Source organism: Penaeus vannamei, chromosome 39, assembly GCF_042767895.1.
Source record: "Penaeus vannamei isolate JL-2024 chromosome 39, ASM4276789v1, whole genome shotgun sequence".
In the NCBI taxonomy this organism is placed as follows: Eukaryota; Metazoa; Arthropoda; class Malacostraca; order Decapoda; family Penaeidae; genus Penaeus; species Penaeus vannamei.
This window is the reverse complement of record NC_091587.1, coordinates 25,705,197-25,727,696: the sequence shown is the minus strand read 5'-3', so window position 1 is coordinate 25,727,696 and position 22,500 is coordinate 25,705,197. Positions and strand designations below refer to the sequence as shown.

At 36.3% G+C, this 22,500-nt stretch overlaps 2 protein-coding genes across 9 annotated transcripts in view; one reads left to right on the top strand and one right to left on the bottom strand.

Moving 5' to 3' along the window:
- Positions 1-12,037, top strand: part of ebi (transducin beta like ebi) — a 12,549-nt gene extending 512 nt beyond the window's left edge. For 2 of the 3 annotated variants that reach the window (XM_070116585.1, XM_070116586.1), the window contains exons 2-11: positions 4,323-4,388; positions 4,653-4,798; positions 5,136-5,274; positions 5,516-5,648; positions 5,852-5,990; positions 6,294-6,455; positions 6,661-6,918; positions 7,118-7,245; positions 7,406-7,571; positions 7,831-12,037. In XM_070116585.1, the coding sequence (XP_069972686.1) occupies positions 4,331-4,388; positions 4,653-4,798; positions 5,136-5,274; positions 5,516-5,648; positions 5,852-5,990; positions 6,294-6,455; positions 6,661-6,918; positions 7,118-7,245; positions 7,406-7,571; positions 7,831-7,959 (1,458 nt within the window). In that variant the 5' untranslated portion in view covers positions 4,323-4,330 and the 3' untranslated portion in view covers positions 7,960-12,037. Of the gene's footprint in view, positions 1-3,880; positions 3,904-4,322; positions 4,389-4,652; positions 4,799-5,135; positions 5,275-5,515; positions 5,649-5,851; positions 5,991-6,293; positions 6,456-6,660; positions 6,919-7,117; positions 7,246-7,405; positions 7,572-7,830 lie in introns of those variants that run through there. The other variant, XM_027363169.2, reaches the window with a different exon arrangement.
- The window catches only part of LOC113811431 (unconventional myosin-Ie), a 156,842-nt gene continuing 145,558 nt past the window's right edge, over positions 11,217-22,500 (bottom strand). For all 6 annotated transcript variants that reach the window (XM_070116580.1, XM_070116578.1, XM_070116579.1 and 3 more), the window contains 19 exons: positions 22,162-22,283; positions 21,474-21,665; positions 20,926-21,103; positions 20,443-20,713; positions 20,084-20,212; positions 19,745-19,941; positions 19,291-19,476; positions 18,985-19,152; positions 18,544-18,675; positions 18,012-18,233; positions 17,643-17,861; positions 17,270-17,364; positions 16,822-16,978; positions 16,357-16,536; positions 15,949-16,109; positions 15,217-15,365; positions 13,894-14,422; positions 13,431-13,498; positions 11,217-12,679 (listed from right to left, as the gene is read on the bottom strand). In XM_070116580.1, coding sequence (XP_069972681.1) covers positions 12,603-12,679; positions 13,431-13,498; positions 13,894-14,422; positions 15,217-15,365; positions 15,949-16,109; positions 16,357-16,536; positions 16,822-16,978; positions 17,270-17,364; positions 17,643-17,861; positions 18,012-18,233; positions 18,544-18,675; positions 18,985-19,152; positions 19,291-19,476; positions 19,745-19,941; positions 20,084-20,212; positions 20,443-20,713; positions 20,926-21,103; positions 21,474-21,665; positions 22,162-22,283 — 3,432 coding nt within the window. In that variant the 3' untranslated portion in view covers positions 11,217-12,602. The remainder of the gene's footprint in view (positions 12,680-13,430; positions 13,499-13,893; positions 14,423-15,216; positions 15,366-15,948; positions 16,110-16,356; positions 16,537-16,821; positions 16,979-17,269; positions 17,365-17,642; positions 17,862-18,011; positions 18,234-18,543; positions 18,676-18,984; positions 19,153-19,290; positions 19,477-19,744; positions 19,942-20,083; positions 20,213-20,442; positions 20,714-20,925; positions 21,104-21,473; positions 21,666-22,161; positions 22,284-22,500) is intronic.

Here is a 22,500-nt window from a genome sequence, read left to right as displayed (position 1 = left end):
CCTCTCAAGCCTCTCCTTTCCGGGACGTTAATCCGGGATGGCCAGCTCTTCTGCCAATAGTTCGCAGGAGTTGGCCACTGCTCTCTAGGCCTACCCAGCCCTGTAGGCCTATTCGGAGGGATGGCACTTGACGTTTCCCTAAAACTTGCCTGGGTTGGTCTGTGTGGCGTTGCGTGGGGTCTGTCTTGCGTGTTAAAAGGCCGATGAAATATACATATTCATTACTTGCTGGGACGTTGTTTTGGAGTGTCCTGTGTGAAGGAATTTGCAAATGTATTGTAATTTTTCCTATACCATGTTATGATGGCATTAGGATGAGGGTTGCTAATAATCCGGGATAGAACTGTGCCAAGCAGAATAAAGAATGAGGGCATTGCCGCGGTAAATCAAAAGATTTATGATTGAGAAAAATCCCAACAGTGCACTGGCCTCCATGTTTAGTACTTCCAGAAAAGCAAAGAAATCGCCGCTGCATATATATTTTGACGAAATAGCCTCTGTAGACCTCGGGTAATTTACACAAATAAGGAGAGAGATCTGGCTCTGTTTTGTTGAATATAATTGGACTAGATTTATTTTCCTTTGCTAAAACACAAAGTATAAATGATAGTAACATATTTATTTTAGCACAAAGTAATTATATATACATATACATATATATATTAGTAATTTATTGTATGGATGCACTTGACAGAGGTTAAGTCGCCAACTCCATGCCACAAAATTTATGCAACATTTTCAGTTGTTGTGACTGCATGTGCACTTTCGGCAATGCCCAAATGGAGGATTAATGGGGAGCTCTGCCCTCCAACACCCCTGGGGAAATGGTCTTCACCTCTGTATGCGCAGCGAGACAGAGCTTGTTAAATGTTTCTGTATATACTTGGCTCTGCCAGTGCTAACCACGAAGGAGTCGATTAGTAGATCTTATGACCTCACCTTTCTTTGAAATAGTGGGAAAACGTTCTTTTTCTTATATATATATATATATATATATATATATATATATATATATATATATATATATATATATATATATATATATATATATAAACCATATAATTACAGTATTGTTATTGACATTCTTAAGAGCAGTATTAAATACTAGAAAATATTATTGAAAATCAAGAAACTGGTAAACAGGTGAGACAGGTACTTCTCATAATTGGCTCATTGGTGACTTAGTGCTTGCGGAGCCATCTGTATATAAAAACCATTACTAAATTAAACAAACAGTGACCATGGCATGTACACACGTACCATCCCCGGCGGCAAGTGGTTAATTTTTTAATGTTATTTGTTTTTAGAAATAATCTGATATTAACTTTTTGTACAAACATTAAGTGTCCATGTTTGCTGCCCGTTGACCATCTTCATCTGACAGCTTAGAGTACCCATGGAAAATTACCCCATTCTATGTGCGTTAAGTTTTTAAAGTAATGAGGCTAAAGGTGCTGCCACACTAGCACTTTTTCTGTCAATTTTTTTACAATTTTCTGAAATTTTCTCCATTTTTGAGCGAATTGTCGATTTTCCAGTCAGACGATAATGATCGTTTCCGTCTGAAAACCTTTCCGTCAACTTTTTCAGCCAAGCATAGTCAAATCAAGAGCTATAAAATTGTCAAAAAATTGACGGTAAAAGTGCTAGTGTGACACGGCCTTAAGAAGAGGCTATTTCTCCATGAGCCAGGGCTAAACAAGCACATAGCGTGCGGCGCTTAGGCCAGGTACGCACGAACACCCATGAGCGGTGACAAGACTCTGTGCCTCCCCTTTTTAGAAGTTATTTTGTGAAAACTTATTTAGCCTTATCGTCAATTTCCAATGTCCATATTTGTCTTTTGATTTGCAGTATCCAGATGGTAATTACATATTTTCCTTGCACAGACTCTGTATCATATGTATGTAGTAAATAGCTTTTTTTTCTCTCTCTCTTTTTTTTCTTTTCTATTTTCTTCTCTTTCTTTTCTTTCTTACTTTCTTATTTCCTTTTTTTTTTCTTTCTTTCTTTTCTTTTTTCTTTTTTTAATTTTCAATTTTACATAATACAACTTGCGGCCGCCGATCACAGAGGCTAGGAATATGGTGCGCATATGGTGTCACTCTTTATCTAAAAACCTTAACTCAGTGGAATAATTATAACAATAAGGAACATTTTATTATGCATGTAATTTTTAAAATATTTTTGTTATATTAAAGTTTCTGTAATACAACATGGGTCACAGGAGGCAGGAAGAGGATCTAGGGCTTGGAAATAGTGTCCTTCCCGGAGCCGGCGCTCTTCCAGCCATGGCTCACAGAGGGCGCATTTCACACTTGTTTACTGATAGGAATAATGCAAGAGCCCCTTCCTTAATGCCCCTGAGTTGAATCATCCTCCAAGACCTTTGTGCACTCAGAGGCGAAATTCGTATGACAGCAAGTTACGGTCATCCTGGGCCCGGATTCACTAATGCACTTACGATGGTAAAATCCCTGGTAACTATAGTTACCATGGTAACCAGACAGCAGTGGTATTCACTAACAACTTGCCATTGGAGTTACCATGGTCAATTTTACCAGCGGTCAGAGCACTGGTAACTTCAGGGAAGACGATGTCATCACGTGTTATCTCGTCAAAAAATCAATATCTAAGCAAAGTTTTGGGTTTGTTTTACACCTGATATGATGGCAAACAGATGTCACAATGTGGACATGGCAAAGAAATGCAAATTTCATATGAAACTAGCAAGAATAAAATCCACATAAATTCTCGTAAAATTACAGGCCTACATTGTACTAGAATGCATGGAGCCAATAGATAAGTGAACTCATGAAGAATTCTTCTCTGACATAATTATTACAAATGCTATGGAAAAAAACTACCTTGCTGATATATAAACTGGCAATACCAATGCTAAACGAGTAGAGCAATGTCTGTATCTGTCGGCATTTTGACGACAAACTGCAAATTACATGGGCAAGAATAAACTTTAAATATTTCCTTTGTCGATAGACGGCGACGAATAAGAATTTTGGTTTGGTTCTTTGTTTAACAACGATGAAAAATGTATAAATAAATTAATTGTTTGGACTGTCTCTTTGGTTTGAGGTAAACAATAATATATTAATATAACAGTATTTGTATTAGTTCCTATCTATACAGTAAATATATATCCCACATGATGGATATAATCAAATAGATATGTATATTTTTTCTACATGTGTTTAAATAGTGTTTTAGCTTAGACGATTATTTAAATAATCACGCTGTGATTAGTTCTGTTTACATGTTACATGATTGGCCGAAGGAACCTAAAAGATTATGTATAGCGCTCGCTGATTGGTTGAATTGCTTTACCAGAGCCCTCTGTTGGCTACCATTACAATGAGTCAATTTACGATTGTGACTCAGCATATCCAAATTACCATTTCTTCATGAATCCCGCTTTGCCATGACTGGTAAATGCAATGGTAAATGACCGCTGGTAAATGCATTACGATCGTATGTTAGTGAATCCAGCCCCTGGCCTGCAGCCAAATTTTTCCAAGACTGTGTGGTCACGTCACCTGCCCCTCGAACCTTTTTTTTAACACAATGACCATATCATCTAGATTGCATGGGGTAATTAACTTGTTTTTCCTGTGTGATGAAAGTGTTTCTGATGATATGCCTTTTGAATTTTATGAGTCTACCAGTTCCATGTACAGTTTAACTAAAGAAATTGATTACCAAGCACACACACGCAAAAAATAGGTTTTGGGAAGAAAGATAAAGCAACTGATTAGCCACATAGAATTATTTACTTTGTGGAAATTCTTATCAAAACAAGTAATCTTGGTGAATCACATAGTTCAGGGAACTGATAAGATGAACAGCCATTACTTGTGTAAACCAGGAGTCAGCCATAGAGGAACACATGTAGGCCTAACTTCATGGTGTTATGATAATAATAATGATATGTTAATGTTAATTTTATTATTATTATTATTATCATTATCATTATCATTTGTATTTTATTTTGTCTTTTTCTTTTTCCTCCTTTTTGAGGCTGGGGTCTGTGTATGGTAATGAATTTTTGATTACTTAACACACTAACGCCGATATTTTGAAGGCGAAATTAAAAGTTTCAGGGCGGCTCCAAAATCGGTGCGCGGGACTGGCCCGAACTCTGCCCGCGTGCTGGCCGCCGCCTGCCGCCGAGTCGGAGTGCGAGCCCTGATACAGCATCACACTAGCTGGACGCCCGGCAATTTTTTTTCTGGGTGTCTCACATGTAGGACACTCGTCGTAAGTGGGTTAAAAGATTGTGTTACTAAAATTTTGCTTATTGTTTGCAGATTCCACAATGAGTTTTACAAGTGACGAAGTGAATTTCCTGGTATATAGATACCTACAGGAGTCAGGTATGTTCATCAAAAGTTGAAACTATGCTGCTTGTCTCTCTAGGAGGCATACAGTAAGGTTGTATATGAGAGAGAGAAAGGATTTTTCTTTTTTTTTTCCCCTGCCTGGTCCTACTGAAGATTTGTATGACACAGTTGCTTTTAAAAATGTCTTATAGAAAGATCAAACTAAATGCGGCATGTCCATTATCTAGGTGTGCTTTATTGTGTGAGGTATTACGTGCATCACCCTCTTGACCTTAATGTGTTCTTTCTGACCCACAGGATTCTATCATGCAGCATACGTATTTGGTATCGAGTCTCACATATCACAGTCAAATATCAATGGCGCACTGGTTCCGCCCGCAGCTCTCCTCAGTATAATACAGAAGGGATTACAATACACAGAGGCAGAAATTAGTATAGGGGAGGTGAGTACAAATGTTTGTCATGAGCTGGACCTTCCTTGATGCTCTGATATTTCTTGTCCATATCTCGGTCCTGCTAACGGTAGTTTTGGTGTTCATGATTATTTATTTACCTATGCATTTATGTTTTTTTTTTTTTTTTTTTTTTTTTTTTTTTCCTTGCTATTTTAATTGTCATTATTATATTCAACAGTAGTATTAAATTTATGTAGATATGTAGCTCTAAACTTGATTTACAAGAGCGCTTCCTAATGCATTTCAAATTCCAAGTCCCTGGGGTTCATAATGTTCTTGTGTTTAATGGTACACAGTAGTGAATCGTAATCTGTCGTTACAACAGGATGGCTCCGAGAGACTCATTGACAGCCTCTCCCTCATTGACGCGGTGATGCCAGATGTTGTTGCCTCAAGACAACAGCAAAACCAGCAGCAAAAAGCCGTAGTCAAAACAGAAATTCCAAGCACAAATGGGGATGAAGGTAAGTAGTGTTTCAGGTTTATTGTGGCTTTGTTGTTGTTTTTTCCTTTGATGGAGTTCAGAGATAAGCAGGTTTTTTGTTTAGTTGTTATAGAGCTAGACCTCTGATAATTTTCTTGTATGTATGGGGGAAATCTTCACTTTTATGACTTCTTATCCTTGAATAATGTAAAGATTTACAGAAGTACTTTTCTGACATTGCTAACTGTACTATCCATTTTGATGAACTACTTCTAATTCAGGGACCACGGGAGAAAACATGGACGTTGACAACAGTGTAGAGATCCCCCTCAACAAGGCAACAATATTGAGAGGCCATGAATCCGAAGTCTTCATTTGTGCCTGGAATCCGACCACAGACCTCTTGGCATCAGGGTTTGTACTATTTGTATTTTTTTTTTATGGTTTTTCTCATTTTATGAAGTAGTTTGACTCTGCCCCCATAATATGACTGAACTTGTAAGGGAAAGGGTTAGAAATATTTGTAATATAATACCTAAGTTTATGAGTGATATATGCTCTTCTATCATTTTTTATTAATGGGAAATGAAATGTCATGGAATTGTTTTCCATTTCAGATCAGGAGACAGCACGGCACGCATTTGGAACATGAACGATAATAATTCTTCTGCCAATCAGCTTGTCCTCCGTCACTGTATTCAGAAAGGAGGCACTGAAGTTCCCAGCAATAAGGATGTTACCTCTCTTGATTGGAATGTAAGTTTGACTCCTGAGCTTTTTGAATATGCTGTTTGATGGAGCTGTGTAAGGATTCTTTTTAGTTTGTGACATGTGGTTCAGGAAGTAATGAATAAGGAATAAATTTATGTTTATAAAGTTTCAGTTACATGATTATATATACAGTATGTTTATTTAAGTGTGTGCATTTGCTTCATGCATACATGCATGTATTTCAGATGGACAAAGAATGAGTTTACCTGAAATAGCTATTTGCTGAGTCATTAAGATAATCTGATATTAGTAATAAAGTTTTTCAGGAAAATATCTTTTGTTTTTTAGTGTGATGGAAATCTCTTAGCAACTGGATCATATGACGGCTATGCAAGAATCTGGATGACAGATGGACGGTTAGCATCGACTCTCGGTCAACATAAAGGACCCATCTTCGCGCTAAAGTGGAATAAGAAGGGCAACTATATTTTAAGTGCAGGTGTAGATAAGGTAAGTTCTGAAAGATCTGTAGAAGCTTTGATGTGCTGAAGGTGTGTTACCAACTGCGTACAAGATAATTGTAATGCTTTGAGAAGAGGAATCATTAAAAGAAACTATTGTCACAGGTCATCTAATGGCCAAGTAACTGTAGAACAGATACCAGTGTCGCTAGAGTACTTGTCTTTTGACTGATTGCATTTCTCTTCACCCGCAGACCACTATCATTTGGGACGCTTCCTCAGGGCACTGTACACAACAATTTGCCTTCCATTCAGCTCCAGCTCTTGACGTGGACTGGCAGAGCAACAATTCCTTTGCAAGTTGTTCAACTGACCAGTGCATCCACGTGTGTCAGCTGGGCGAGAACAGACCTATCAAATCATTCCAAGGGCATACAAATGAAGTTAATGCCATCAAGTGGGATCCACAGGGGAATCTTCTGGCATCCTGTTCAGATGATATGACTCTAAAGGTAAAGGGGGCTCCCTTCTTCAATCTCTGTGAAAATTAGATGTCTCTTCAGGCTGCTATTGCTCATGATATTCTCATAACTCATTTATTTATTTATATTTTTTTACTTCTTCTTCTTCTTCTTCTTCTTCTTTTTTCTGAGGTCCTGTTTGGCAATGCATGGTGATTGTTGTGTAATGGTCCCACTTTAACCAACACAGATCTGGTCGATGCGGCAAGACACTTGTGTACACGACCTGCAGGCTCACAGTAAAGAAATTTACACTATCAAGTGGTCGCCGACCGGTCCAGGAACGAGTAACGCAAATATGAATCTTATTCTTGCTAGGTACGGTATGGTATTCAGTCATATTGTGAAAGAGACTATGATATATATTAGTTAATATATGTATATTTTTTTAGTTTTACAGTATCTTTGGAAAGGAAATTAGGTATAAATTATAATGAATCTAGTCTTAAGTGAACATCTATTGTGCTCTACATTTCAGTGCGTCATTTGACTCTACGGTTCGACTATGGGATGTAGAGCGTGGTGCCTGTATACATACCCTGACAAAACACTCAGAACCTGTATATTCTGTGGCCTTCTCTCCAGATGGCAAATTCTTAGCATCTGGAAGCTTCGACAAATGTGTCCATATTTGGTCTACGCAGGTGAGTGATGCAGTTGTTTTAAATGTGTTCCTTTTCTGTGGCTCTTTTATTCAATGATAGGTTTGTTGGAATACTTATTGCTAAAACTTGATTGATTTTTTTTTCTTTTCTTTTCTTTTCTTTTCTTTTCTTTTCTTTTCTTTCTTTCTTTTTTTCTTTTTTGAGGGAGGGCATCTTTTGAGATTTCTCATTTATGAACTTTTTCTGTAAGAGAATCTAATTTCACATATTTTTTTCTCTTTTTTTTTTTGTTTTTCAGACTGGGCAGCTGGTTCACAGCTACAAAGGCACAGGTGGAATCTTTGAAGTGTGCTGGAATTCTCGAGGAGACAAAGTGGGAGCTTCGGCATCTGATGGAAGTGTTTTTGTTTTGGATCTGCGCAAGTAGTAGAAGGCAGTTAAGACTGAGATGTGTGGTGAACTGTTAAGTTGATGTGAATGGGACAGACTTATTGAAGAACTGAATGGAAATAAGGGTAGGACGCAAAAAGTGCTGTTAAGGAAAACTGAGAATATGGATAATAATTGCAGCTCGGAAAACGCTTCAGAAGAGAAGGGGAAAAAGGAAGGAAAGAGGAGAGATTGCTGGGGTATTCTTGTTTTTAATTGTTTCTTATACTAAAGATGATTCTCTATGTTAAATGGACAAAAGGATTTTGTGCATAGTGTGAGTTTACTTGAAACGGGGAAAACAATAGTGATGTCGGAGAAGAAAAGAAAAGGTTCTAGCAAGAAATGGCGTCATGAAAGAGCAGTGTTCATACATGTGTGAGGGGATGTTCCGACGCCTCTTTTGTTCTTGCGAGTTTGAGACATACTTGGGTGCATCGTGACTTTATATTGCATGACGGGTGAAAATGGTAGTTCCCACCAATCTTATTATGTAACCCACCTTTGTTTTTGTTTTTTGTTTTTATCTTTGTGTATTATTCACATTCTCTTCAGATATATATAGTTTTTTTCCCCCAAAATTGTGGCATATGCAGAATTTGTGCAATTTTTAGTTTTATGATCATATTTTTTTTCTTCACAACTTTCCAATTTTTAAAGATGTATTGAAGCCCAGCAGACAACAGCCGGGGAAAAAATGTTTGTGACTGCCAGAAGCAGAGATGGTGCACATATTAGGCCAAGGAAACGATGTTGAGGTATTAGTAACTTGGCAAGAGATACATAGGATGGGTAGGTCTTTCCTGCTCTCTGTCTTTTTTTCTATTTATTTTTTTTTTACTTCTTCTTTTCCTTACAATGCAGTCAATTTCAAGCCCTTGTGAGTTCCAAGGAGTTCTTCTAAATTAATTTGAAAATTGGCCAATTGTTGTCCTCATCCCTCCCTGGTCGAAGTTACAGGAACTTCAACATTGAAATCACTTGGCCTTTTACGGTTGTTCAGATCTCGCTCATAGGGTAGGCGGAAATGTGGTTTGTTAGTACCTGTATATCAGCTTTTGGAATTGTAGGAAGGGTTTTTTTTTTTTTTTATTCATTCTTTATCCCTTGATTTTACATTTACACTTATGGTCTGACCAGGGAGTCTCATACTTGATTTCAGGTGAAATAGTTGTTGTATATGTTGTGTAATATCTATAGTTCTTGGGTGTTATTTTTCCAGTTTACCAATATGTTTGTGAAAGTAACATAGACTGGAAACCTGTGTTCCATTAATTGCTATGTGTAAGCATTATCCATTAATTTCAGACATGGTTTCAGCAATGAAATATTCCAAGTGGTGTGATCCCATTAATATCAACTTAGGCTAGTGTGAATGCCAACCATTGCAGGTGGATGGACGAGATAGCCAACCTTCAGACAGCAAGTCAAAAGTGACCTCATAAGCCAGAGTTTCAGCCAGTTACAAAATGTCCAATTTTTCAGTTTTGAATGGAAGTTCCCTCTCGAAGTTAATAAGTTTTAGGAGCTCGTATTTCAAGACTCTGTCACAAATATAAGTATAATTTGCCTTGTTCTTTTCTAGGCTAGGATATACTAACTTTGTACCTACAGTGATTTTAGAATGAAGCTGAAAATATGGTAAATATTTCATTTTTATTACAACCTCTTAGTGAAAAGTGCATCTCTGCCACCAGCAAGAAAGAAGTGGAACCCTTTTTGATGACAGTTTTCATAACTTTAATGAAAGACATGTCACCAGACACAATTTTACCAGTGTTTCAATTTATATTTAAGAATAAACCACTCGTTCTTTTTTATCCCATGTTTTATGACTGATGCCCTTTCCTCCCATCATAAAAAAAGAAGAAAAATAGGTCTTAAGTAGAGCTTCATAATGCTATTCATGCTATTGGGATATTTAGTGTGGTATTTATTTCTTTTTGTTCCTAATTTTGATGGTATTTGTTCTTAGTTCTTGTGATGACTCTCTTTTCTTTGTAGTCATCATTATTTTCTGATCTTTCTAGACGTCCATTTCTCTTGATATGTTAAACAGATTCTGTATCCTTTGGCCTGGTCTAGCTGCATCCATGATGTCTATATCTGCATGGAGATTGTCATTTACTCAGCACAGAGGAAGTTTTATTGAGATAGTGGTATTTGATCCATTCCTTTAGACAGCCTTGCTTTTTACAGTGTTACCTTATTTTGAATATTTCATGAGATGGAATGTTTCTCCTTACTTTCTGTTTCACACACTTATCTCTGGTATGTTATCATCAGTAGAGTGATGATTTAGACAGTGATTCTCAAGACACTTTTCACATCACATTTTATTTATGGATTGCATAATGCACTAGCAAGATAATGTCTCACAAGCTGTTGTGTAAAGAACAGAGGATTTTTTTGTGGGACATCACTATGAAGTCTAAAAAGAACTTTAATCCTTATCAGAACATCTCATGTTAGAGACCAAGATTATTGGGTTCTCACTGTAAGGAGCGGCCAGAGAAATAAAACTTTACAGTACAGTTTGTACATTCAACATTTTGCTCATAAAGGTGAAATGATTAATAACTTTAGAACAGACAGGGCCTGTGCTCCTGCTTGCTTTGTGGAGCCATACATACTAGACTTGTGTGATCTGAAGGATAGATGTTTTAGCTCCAAGCTGAGCTAGTGAAGAAGAAAATCTACCAATGGTGGTGATATTTACTTGTATATTAACTTGTGCAATAATGAAATTCCAAAAAATACAAGGTATGAAGATAGAGCATTGTCATGCAATACTTGCACAAGTCATTTCTTTCTTGCAGCAAGCCTTTTAAAATGTTTAGAAATGAACATTACAGATATCATGGCTAGAATTCTTTCGATGAATTAGAGGATGAATGAGCTTTCAACCACTGGTATTCATTGCTTGTTCTTGACCACGCAGGATACTTTATATCAAACATGGAGCAAATATTAAGTTAATCATCTCCTTCCTTCATTATCAGTCCATAATGACAAGTGGTATTGTTATTTCCCACCAAACAAGGCTGCATGATGGGAAAGTGACATAAAATGCTCTCAAGGTTTATTCACTGGAAGAAAAGTGATTGTTAGAGCCTTAGAAATATCCATACCCAATGACTAGAAGATATTACGGATTTACTTTTAAGAAATATTTAAGAAATATATGAAGTTCTAAAAGGGAAAGCAAAAGGGATGTGCAATGAAGTTTAAGTAAGGATAATTATACAACTTGGATTTACTTCAAACATGAAATTTTATTGAAGACTAGATAGGTGTATAATTTACAAATGTCCATCCATCATTTCATTAAGCACTTCCAAAGATGACTTGTTAAATATTGGTTACTCATATCTTTTCTTTGGCATATTTATTTCTTCCTTAGCACTATGGAGGAGCAAACAAAACAGAAAAGTCAATCATTAGTAGCAAGAAATCTTCACTGCTGTATAGTCCATTCACTAAATGAAGGTTGGTATACCACCTATACAGTATATTTCTATGTTAAATACTTATAAAAATGAATATACAGACATATTTACAATCTTTTCCTATCTTTTCTTTAAGCATACACTGATATATAGCTAATATGAGAAATGGAATTTATTAATAATGACATTACATACAAATACAATTCTGCTGACGAAACAAATTGCATTATTGATTTTCATTACTGCTGAATAATAGGTTTCATGTGGCTGAGAAAACATTATACATAGAGATCAAATCAATGCTGCTTTGATCATAACATCACACATTTTTAACAAAACAAATAGAGGCAAACCTGATACAAGTTATTATGCAATAAAGAAAAGTTCAAAAACCATTTGTCATGCTGTAGTTATTATTTACACAAACAGAATGAAGAGTATATTAAAAAGAATATACATCTTTACCCTTATCGGTTGAAACGGATAATATTTACAGGTATATGTAATGAAGATTACTTGGACCATATATAATAGCCATACACTTATTACTTTTCAAAGCAATTTTAACAAATAACTGTTCTGATTCAACTCCTGATCCTGTACAAAATAAACCATATTTTATTAAAATATAGTCTATAATATCCTCCCATTAATCTCGAACACATCAAAGTATGAAATGCCACAGGAAAATGTTTTATATACCAGGAATTCAGCAGAACTGTATAAAATTATTCCTTTAAGAATAAACTGTTTTGCTAGCTGTTCAAACCATCAGAAAGGTGATCTGTTTAAACACTCACCCACATCATGCATTCACTCGTGCGCAAACACACAGATGAATGCGCACACATACATACACAGATACGATACAAAATATAATAAAATATAAAGTACATGATGAGCACTGACATTTATTTTCTTCTAGGACCAAAATACTTTTATCTTTACAATATCCAAATAAGTTAATATTGCTAGCTACTTTTCTTCTAATTTTATATCAATCATTTCTCTCTCTAATGCCTTTTAACATTATGAGGTATAAATATAAGCTGAACTTTTAATTTTAAAACTATTTCTCCTCTAAACTCCAGCAAAATATTGAGATACTAGAGAATGACTCCACAATATAAAATGAATCGATACAAATATACAGATTATTATTTTTCTATATTATTTACCACAATCAAAGAATTTACATTTTCTCAAGGTAATTAGCTGGGCAAAACCCTTCTTGACCACGAAACCTGCACGTCCACCATCCAGACTTATCTGCGAAAGAGAAAGAGGATTTAAGGAATATTCATATTAATACACTACTAAAACATAAACAAATACTTGCAATACAGTTGGTACAAAGATGAAACAAAAACTAAATAGTACGAGAAACACAAACAGGGTTAGTACAACGATGAAATGAAACACCCGATAGTTACAGAAACAGGAAAACAAATGGTGTCTCCCCACCACTGTGACCGTTTCATACCAAGTTATTTTAAGTTTCCATTCTATTGTGACCTTAGCATGAAATATATTTTTTTCTTCCTTTAAAATCTGGGACATGGCTTGCCACTGGCTTCTGCACGGCTGTACTCCACTGGAAACTTTTTCTTTCTCACAAAGTCTCATTTGGATTTTCATCTCACTCAGAAAACAGTGAAACAGTATTACAAAGGCTTTCTTTATGTTGAATATACAATTGTCACTGAAAAATGCATTTACTACTCTTCTTTCTAAATGATGTTTGTCCAATAAATTTATAAAAAAGCATGGTGTTTGGAAGGCTGGAGCTCACAAACCTAATGCCTTTGAAGCAATAATACTACATGCCTTTACAGCACATAGAACTGAGAGCAGCCTCTACTGTCATGGCATGTCATGCTGCCAACTGGAATTCAGGCTCACTGGCATATTCCATCAGATGTCAATTGTAGCCATTGTGTCAAAACTGCTTTCTCTTAAAAAAAAAAGATTCACTATTTCATGAATATAAAACTGCCAAGAAAAATGTATATTGACTTACCTTCTTGTACTAACACCATAATATCTCCTTCATTAAATGTCAGCTCATCTATATCACTTGCATCATATCTGAAAATAAAAATCACCCAATGATACATATATCAAAGTTCTATTCTGAATGCGCAGAGTGCAAAAAATGTTTAACTGCCTGGATATAGTCGGTACAAAATAAATATGGAAAAATATAAAAGCTGTAAATTAAAACTTCAACCCTTGAGACCAGGAGTGTAGAGATGCCCTCTGAACTGATTTACAAAATAGATAAATATAACACTGTTTGCAATAATGAGTAAATAAAAGAAGAAAAATCTGAAAATTCAAGGAAGAGGGTAAATAATCAGTCTGGCAATCTGACAAAACAAACATTAGTGTGGAGCAACACTGTACTCAGTACTAATAAATGAACTGCCAACAACAAATAACAATTATTGAAGAAAGAAAGAAAATCACAATATTGTTATTACCCATAGAGTGCCCTGACTTGAGGTACTGTAGGCTTGGGTCTATTAATAGGTGGTTTTGCGGGTAGACTTGCTGGGGGTCTATTCACACTACGCGAGCTTCCATTCCCGATGCTTGGCTGATTGTCTGGACAAGGATCGCTAGGTGGTGGAGGCGGCGGCTGCATAGCTTGAATTGGAGGACTACCCATTCCAGGCAATCTAAAGGCAGGCGGTCCTCCTCCAGGATTCAGTGGCATTCTTGCTACAGGAGGACGTGGGAATCCAGGACTTGTCACTGGCTGAGCACTTGGGGGGCGAAATTGTGGTCCTGCTGGCCCTCGGGGTCTTGGGGAAACTGCTGCTAAGCCGGGGGGTTTTGGGGCCGGTCCTGAGGGCCTTGGAAGGGGACTTCCACCGGGGCTCCTGTGTACAAAATTCCTAGCAGGTGGCTGCAGGTTTCCTTTTGAGCCAGGGACATTATTACTCTTGGGTGATTTCATCTCATTGGCAAGAATTCTTATATCCGGAGTTATCACATATATACCAGGCCCTAGAGGAGAGAGAGAATACTATGGTTATACATCTTTCATAACCTATAATTATTAGATTTTTGAAAACAAATGATGTATGACACTAAAAAAAACTACCAGTTTTTACTTTAGCAATCAAGGACTCCTTTAAAAATCTACAGTAAGAGAACACCCAAGTAGAAGTGTTTGGAGCTACTGAGAGAAGCAATCTAACATACTGGTATTCTCAATTAAAGGCATCAATCTAACATACAAATGGCATCAATTACACAAATACAAGTCTTGATATCTTTGTGTCCTACATGCAGAGCTGTATTACATCTTTATACAGTTTTCAAAAATAATGTCATACCTGCAAATTGGACAGAATCCTATGTAAAATAGGAGGAAAAACAAATTTATTTGATTGTGCTCCATTTTTTCACTTTTCCTTTCAACTGTAAACTTTTACAAAGGTCATTTCATGGTAAAGATAAAGGCAAAAGTCAAATATAGATGACTGAGGAGTGGTGTTTACTGAATGTCAAAATAAAGTATATCATTATAAATCAAACAAAAATATAGACATAGCCAGGCCAACACACACACACACACACACACACACACACACACACACACACACACACACACACACACACACACACACACACACACACACACACACACACACACACAAACACACACACACACACACAAACACACACAAACACACACTAAACACACACAAACACACACACAAACACACAAACACACACACTAAACACACACACTAAACACACACACTAAACACTAGAGTATATGAAACATCACTCACTTGAAGTGGAAGATAGACCATGTGCAATCTTGACAGACAGCGTAGAACCAGAAGATGCGAATAGGGGTTCGTCTGTGGTTCCATCTGTGAATCTTACTCGCCTTGTCCCTCCACCACCCCATCCAGTTTTCTTCACTCGGAAGTCAAAGCTAAAAAGGATTTTATGAAAATTAAGTATTATAACAGTAATAAAAATAGTAGTAGTAGTAGTAGTAGTAGTAGTTAGAAGTTAGTAGTAGTAGTAGTAATATAATAATAAGTTTATCTATGAAAGATGAAAAGAACTAAATTTCTTTTGAAGGTCATGATGTAATTTCATTCACAGTTCATCTTATCAATTCTCAATAACTGTAAAACAGGATATGACAAACTGACTGACAGCTACGAGCAGCATCAAAACAGTAATCTATATATGATAATACATTCTTAGAAAAACATCAGTAAGATAAGACAGTAACACTTTGTGAGGAAACAGTCTGAAAGGTTACATTTGTATGAGGCTTCCACTACTGTAAAATGTGTGTATCATATCTTTAGTAACCATATCATGCTTGATGAGCAAAGCAAGAAAAAGAATGCATAATTTCACACACTAATATTGTAGTCACATTAATCAATCCCTCTAACTTTATGAAATTACCATTTCCCAGTCACCCTTCATACACTTTTTTTGGTAGCTATTTTTTTCAGTCTTTAAAAGCAAGAAATGAAACATATAATGACAATACATACCTGTTAATGAAGTTTAGAGGCAGCTCTCTGTTATGTCTTTCTTTTAATTTGTTGTTAAGGACCATCAGAAATTCCGTCTTGAAGCGTATTTCCAGCAATGACTCATAGTCATTCCGGACGTGGATCAGAACCAGGTCATCTTGGTATGTGGACAGAGTAGCCTAGAGGAAAGATTGCAATGGTCTAAAATCAAGAAAAGAAGAAGAAAAACAACTATGCCTGATCAACTTTCACTGACATTTTTGATAAACAAGTCTACTACTAACATCAGAGAGAAGAGAAGAGAAGAGAAGACAGAGAGGACAGAGAATATTTGGATGCCCAAACAATAAATGAACTTCAAAAGCATGACAACTATATCCACCATATCATCAAGGAAGCTAAAACAATTTGCATCTTTTGGCTTACTTGAGAGATATTTTCCAAGTCAATTTTCCTCTTGATTACGTCTTTGATCTGACCTTTCTCTGGCCCTTTCTTGACCTGCATTCGCCCAATCAGGTACAGGTGGGATTTGGTCAGGATGAGATCTCTTTTGGTCTTCTTAAATCTACGGTCAAATTTGTCAACTGTCAGCGCAAACTCCACCTGAAATACCCAGAAAAGAAGTTCAAGATTCTTTGTCTTTCCTTTTTCCATACTTAATAGATCACTGGATATGGAAAAAAACAGATCAACCTTTTTCACCAAAGCAATAACAGTAACAAAAGTCCACTGCATATATCTTGCAACAAATAGCACCTTATAACAAACTTAATTTCCTGGATTTTGTAAAATGTCCACTTTCAGACATTTTCAAAATGGACGATCGAGCTCAGTTTAAATGAATTTCTCATGACCCATAAGACTATGAAATGCAACAAATGCTGTCACCTTATCTCTCCTTGGAATCAGTGCTGTCAGGCCTGGTTTGTACTCGACACCAATATAATCTCCGTAGAAGTTTCTGTTCAAGGAATTCCGGCGACGTTCCTTCCTGTTCACTAGAAGATCACTAGCTGCCATTTTTTCCTTTAGGTACCTCTGCTTACTATAGAAAGAGGACCAAGTTATTCAATAATTCTGTATTCATCAATCATCAAAGTGCAATATCAATTAGAAAATAGCGTGCAGCATACAAATCATGCAATTTAAGACCTTCAATCTTATTAAAAAAAATATACCACAGATTCTATCCAATGTCAGTTATACAATGTACACAATTTATCTTTTCACACAAGTACAGCATTCAGCAATTACATAGACAGAATATGTAGATTATATGTATTTCATAACAGGAATCTTTCAACTTTGGCAGAAACAATTGCAAAATCAAGAGTACCTGAAGTATTTTTTGAATGCCTTCTGGATGACTCTTGCATAGTGGTCAAACTTGCGCTCTCTTGATTCTTCTAACATGTAGAGTGACTCAGGGTCCTTTGGATGGATTGTATATGTTAGTGACACATAAAAATGAATTAAATTAAATAAATGAATCTAATCCTCTTCATCCAATCATCATAACTCTATTCCTAAAATTAAGAATAATAAGATAATAAAATTCAGTAATTATTTGAAGCACCAATGAAAAGGGGATACCAGACCCTAACACAATTAAAAGTTATATATCCAAGTCTGAGCAATTCTTACACTGCAATGCAAAAAGACTGAAAAATTATTCACTGAAAGCACACACCAAAATAGTAATCACTTACCTTCACAAATATTTTACTTCGGCCAATCTGGTACTGTGCAGGATCCATGTTAACGCTGCGCATTATGACATTTATGCCTTCTGTGGGCTCTCCATACCAAGCTGGCCACGTCTCCTTGGTCAAGATGGCGTACCTGTGCAGGAACTTCTGGTAGGGACGGCGGTATGCGAATCCTGCTCTCTTGACTTTGATGTTCTCTTTCAAACCCAAATATTCAACCTAAAAAAAAAAGGGGGGAAAAAGGACATGACTCTAGGAAGATTATGAAAACAAAGGCAAAGAGAAGAAGAAAAATGTTATACAGTCTACTTGAAAAGAAAGACAATATATCTGTTCTACTTTAGGAGATTCAAAATAAGAATTTCTTACCTGATGCTTCACCATCTGATCATCCCAGTCATGCGGCTTCTTAGTCTCATTGGGCTTGATGCAGCGAATGTAGTGAGGGACACACTTCATCAGTGTTGTGACTAGCTCATTGGCCTGAGTGCGGATCTTCGTGCCTGCTGTGGTTGGCCGCGTCTTTGACCCCTTTTGAAGCACGTCAGGGAAGAGGCTGCGGATGAATGTATTGGTGCTTCCTTGCATGACCTGTAAGTGGAAAATAATTTTTAAAAATTGCAATAAAAACAAAGAGAAAGACTTTAGCCCTTGAGTCAAAACCTGATTGTGCTAAATGTTTATTTCTTAGAAAATTTGCAATACACTTCTAATTTTGTTTGATTTCAAATCTTTTCAAATCATAAATCATTTCAAGCAACAATATAAATATTAAAAACATAATAGTAATAAAGCAATTCATATAATAAACATGACAAATAGTTTGCAAAAATAAGCCACTCCTCTTATTCCAGATAACAAATATTTTTTACAACATATAACGCAGAAACCTAAACCGTACCTCAATGATGTCAGTAAAAAGCACATCTCTATTCTTCTCACAGAAGTTTTCAACATGGTAGGAGACATTTCCTGCATAATGCTTAATGGTGAAACCGTGGTTGAAAGGCTGGTAGTGAGGATTACTCCCGACCTGTAATGCAACAAAAAACTTGTATTGTGGCAACAGACACAACAAAAAACACAACGCAAGAAAACCAATGTGAAACCTCAACAAATGTCTTTACAAAAACACTACATGATGCAGAGAGTGAGGGACTCAGGGTGAGAGAGAGAGAGAGAGAGAGAGAGAGAGAGAGAGAGAGAGAGAGAGAGAGAGAGAGAGAGAGAGAGAGAGAGAGAGAGAGAGAGAGAGAGAGAGAGAGAAAGACAATTACCAAAAGAATGAATTCTGGCTGACGAAATGTTATTACAGTTTCATCTTCCTAAGCTACTGTCTTACCTGTGAGCTCATCTTATTACGGAACTCATCATCAGCTCCCTCGGAAACAGCACTCATGGTAGCACACGTGTCGTCCAAGATGCACATGATTCCAGGTGGTCTCTTGCTTTCAATGAGGTCGCACACAACCTTATTGTTGAAAAATTCAATGGGCTTCCATTGAATACCCTGTAAGAATAAAATACAAGTGCTCTATAACATATGATTCTTAAGTTTTTAGTGCAAATGTCTAAAGAAATAAAATATAAGTCAGTAAATACACAGTCAATACTGACAACCTTCAAAGTACAATATGAAGCACAATACCTCAGCCTTGTATTCTTCTTGTTCACTCTTCAGCGTCAGCTCAATGAAAATCTGCTGCAGTTTCTCGTTCACGTAGTTGATGCAAAACTGCTCAAATCCATTGCGACCAAATATTTCAAATCCATAAATGTCGAGGATACCAATGCTGAATAAGTTGGCATCGGTAACCATGGCTTTATTGACAGTCTGAAAAGAAGTTCAATCTTGATGCACGTATAGTCACTTGTTCTTTATTTACAATGAGCTCCCTGATTCATTTTTAAAAATCAAATAAATAGTAACAATCACATAAAACTTATCCCTTATCTCTACTACTTATCACCTCACTTCCTTTACAGTTCAAAACATCACCTTACATGGGTTTTCTTCCTAAATTCATCAATATTTTGAATACTGACTAAACTAAAAATGGAGCCCACATATATACAAAAAGTACTCTATCAAAATTCCTTACCTCAACAATATAATCAAACATCCTAGAATAGAGTCCCTTACACCAAGCATCACGAGCAAACTGAGCCTGTTCCAGATTGAGCGTGACGTCAACTCTCTCCGACTTCCCTCCCCATTTGCTGTCAAACACGCGGCTGGTAAGCTTCTGGCCTAACTTCTGCTCGTCGATCCCCAAGAGGTAGGCAGGGAACTGCAGAACTTAAAACAAAAAGTGGGCATTAAAAATCAAAATATTTCAAAAGAGAAAATAATCAAAGTTTTGTGTTTTTTTTCTCCTATTGTACAATAAAGGCAATATAAGATTTTACATCAGAAATAATGAAGATGTTTCTGCTCTTACAGGCTGCATCAGAAATTGTGGCTGCATTATTCTGTTCTACGAAAGAGAGGTTGCCCATGTGCAGAATGGCCGCAACGACAGACAGGATATCCATCTGCGTCTCTTCCGCCATACCCATCACAGACATTGCTGGTAGAGGAAATGACTTACGTTAGAAATTGTATGTAGCAACTATATATACATAAACTAAAACGCATTTATAAGAAAACAATATTTCTTCCCATCACAGACATTGCTGGTAGAGGAAATGAATTACATTAGAAATTGTATGTAGCAACTATATGTACATAAACTAAAATGCATTTATAAGGAAACAATACTTCTTTCCCCAGGCAACCCATCCCCACACCAGCCCTTACCTCTGAGTGTCTCCTGGAATTCGTGTGCGTCATTGGTGCCATCCACCTTATACACACCACTCTGGCTGAGGTAGGAAAAATAATCCGGTGTTGAAATTCCCAAGTTGTTTTTCATGTCACCTGTTGCTCCGGCACAAAGCTGATAGAAGATGTGGAAGTTGCGCTCACCCTCATTGAGTGAGTGAACTCTAGACTTTTCCAACAGAAAATTTGAAATCTTTCCTCCGAGAGGTTCACCACCACTAGAAAACTGAATTTCTATGTATTTTCCCTGAAAATTGAAAGTCTGTTACATATGTATCTTAGGCACAATAAAGTCCACATTATTCTGCAAGTATATTCCATATAATGTATTATTCTTATTGTCAAAAGCTGTCACTTTGTACTATGCATTTGCAAAAAACTTAAATGACAATAATTGAAAACTTCAAAAATATCTAGTTCCATATGATTCCATACATATTAAAACTTTGTATTACTTACAAATCTTGAGGAATTGTTGTTTCTTGTTGTCTTTGCGTTTCCAAAGGCTTCTAGCAAAGGATTTGACTCAAGTATAATATCTTTAACTTGTTGGACTCTCTGTCCACCTCCAGATATGCGAGTTATATAGTTCATTATAAATTTTGCAGAGACGGTTTTTCCTGCTCCAGATTCACCGCTGGAAAAGCAGAAAAATTTAGTAATGGTAGAGCATGGATTCTGCCATAAAATCAAATTAATAATAATTGAAAGCTGCATACAAGCCTAAATTATTTCTGTCTGAACTTCCATTTTCCACCTGTTATCTCACTGTCTAGTATATTATAAAACAATTATATTAATTTTTTTTTTACTACTCTTTCTATCCAGCGTATGTAACTTACTCACACTCTACTAGTCTATCCTCTTGTCTATTTCATTTCACTTTTCATCTTCGAATTCCTAACCTCTCTCAAAAGTCTAGATCTTCAGCCACAGACTACACAGTATAACATGAGCAGCCTATTCCACACTAACTGTTAACCTGTCAATGACCAATTGCTACTGACCTTATGATGACACACTGGCTATCGGAATCGATCAACATATTCCGGTACATTGTATCAGCAATAGAATATATGTGAGGCGGAACTTCATACTGTGCCGCACCCTGATACATCTCAATTTCACGTTCTCCAAAGTATGGCAGCTGCTTGAAGGGGTTCACGGCAACAAGCACAGGCCCAATGTAGGTGTAAATTCTGAAAAGACAAGAATTAAATATTTGCATTTGGGGAAGTGATAATTATTTCTGTGGATATGAATCAATTAATATATCAGAAAATCTAAACATAACACACATCATACAATCTAAAATATTCTGTATCGTTATAGTTACTGTTCTTCATAGTTATAATGTGAGATTAATGTCCATCTAGATTTCTATGAATCACTATTTGCTTTATATTTCAAGCAATTACTTCACACCAAAGAAAGTTCAATGAGCAAGATTTTTGTGCAAATTGTAATAAAAAATACTATTGAATAAAAAAGTTCCTCTATTTAACAAATTTCTACTTTAAGTTCTCAGCAAAGGCAGAATAAGATTACATTCCTATAAAAAAAGAAAAAGAAAACAAAAGAAAAAAATATATATACTTATTATTTATGTATATGTATATATCTATATCTATATCTACATCTACTACATCTACATCTATATCTATATATAATTATATATAAAACACACAAACTTACTTGTCTTCCATAAATCTCTTCTTTAAGTTCTCTGCAATGGCTGACTCAGTGATCTTGGAGAGGAGGACCATGTCATCCACAGACGACTTCTTCCCCCCTCCCTCACTCTGCCAGTGATACACCTGGAAAAGGGGAAATGATCAGTATATGGACAAATGATATCAATTCTTAGTAACAGACTCATTTCCAAAGACATGGAAAAGAATTGTAAAGACATATAGTCAGTACTACTGCCTGACCGCCAAAGACAACAGAGAAAAGAATTGAAAGGGTACATCGTGGAGCTGGAAGAGGCCGTTGAGGCTTTCCTGGATTAGGAGGAGGAAGATTATGGTGGCT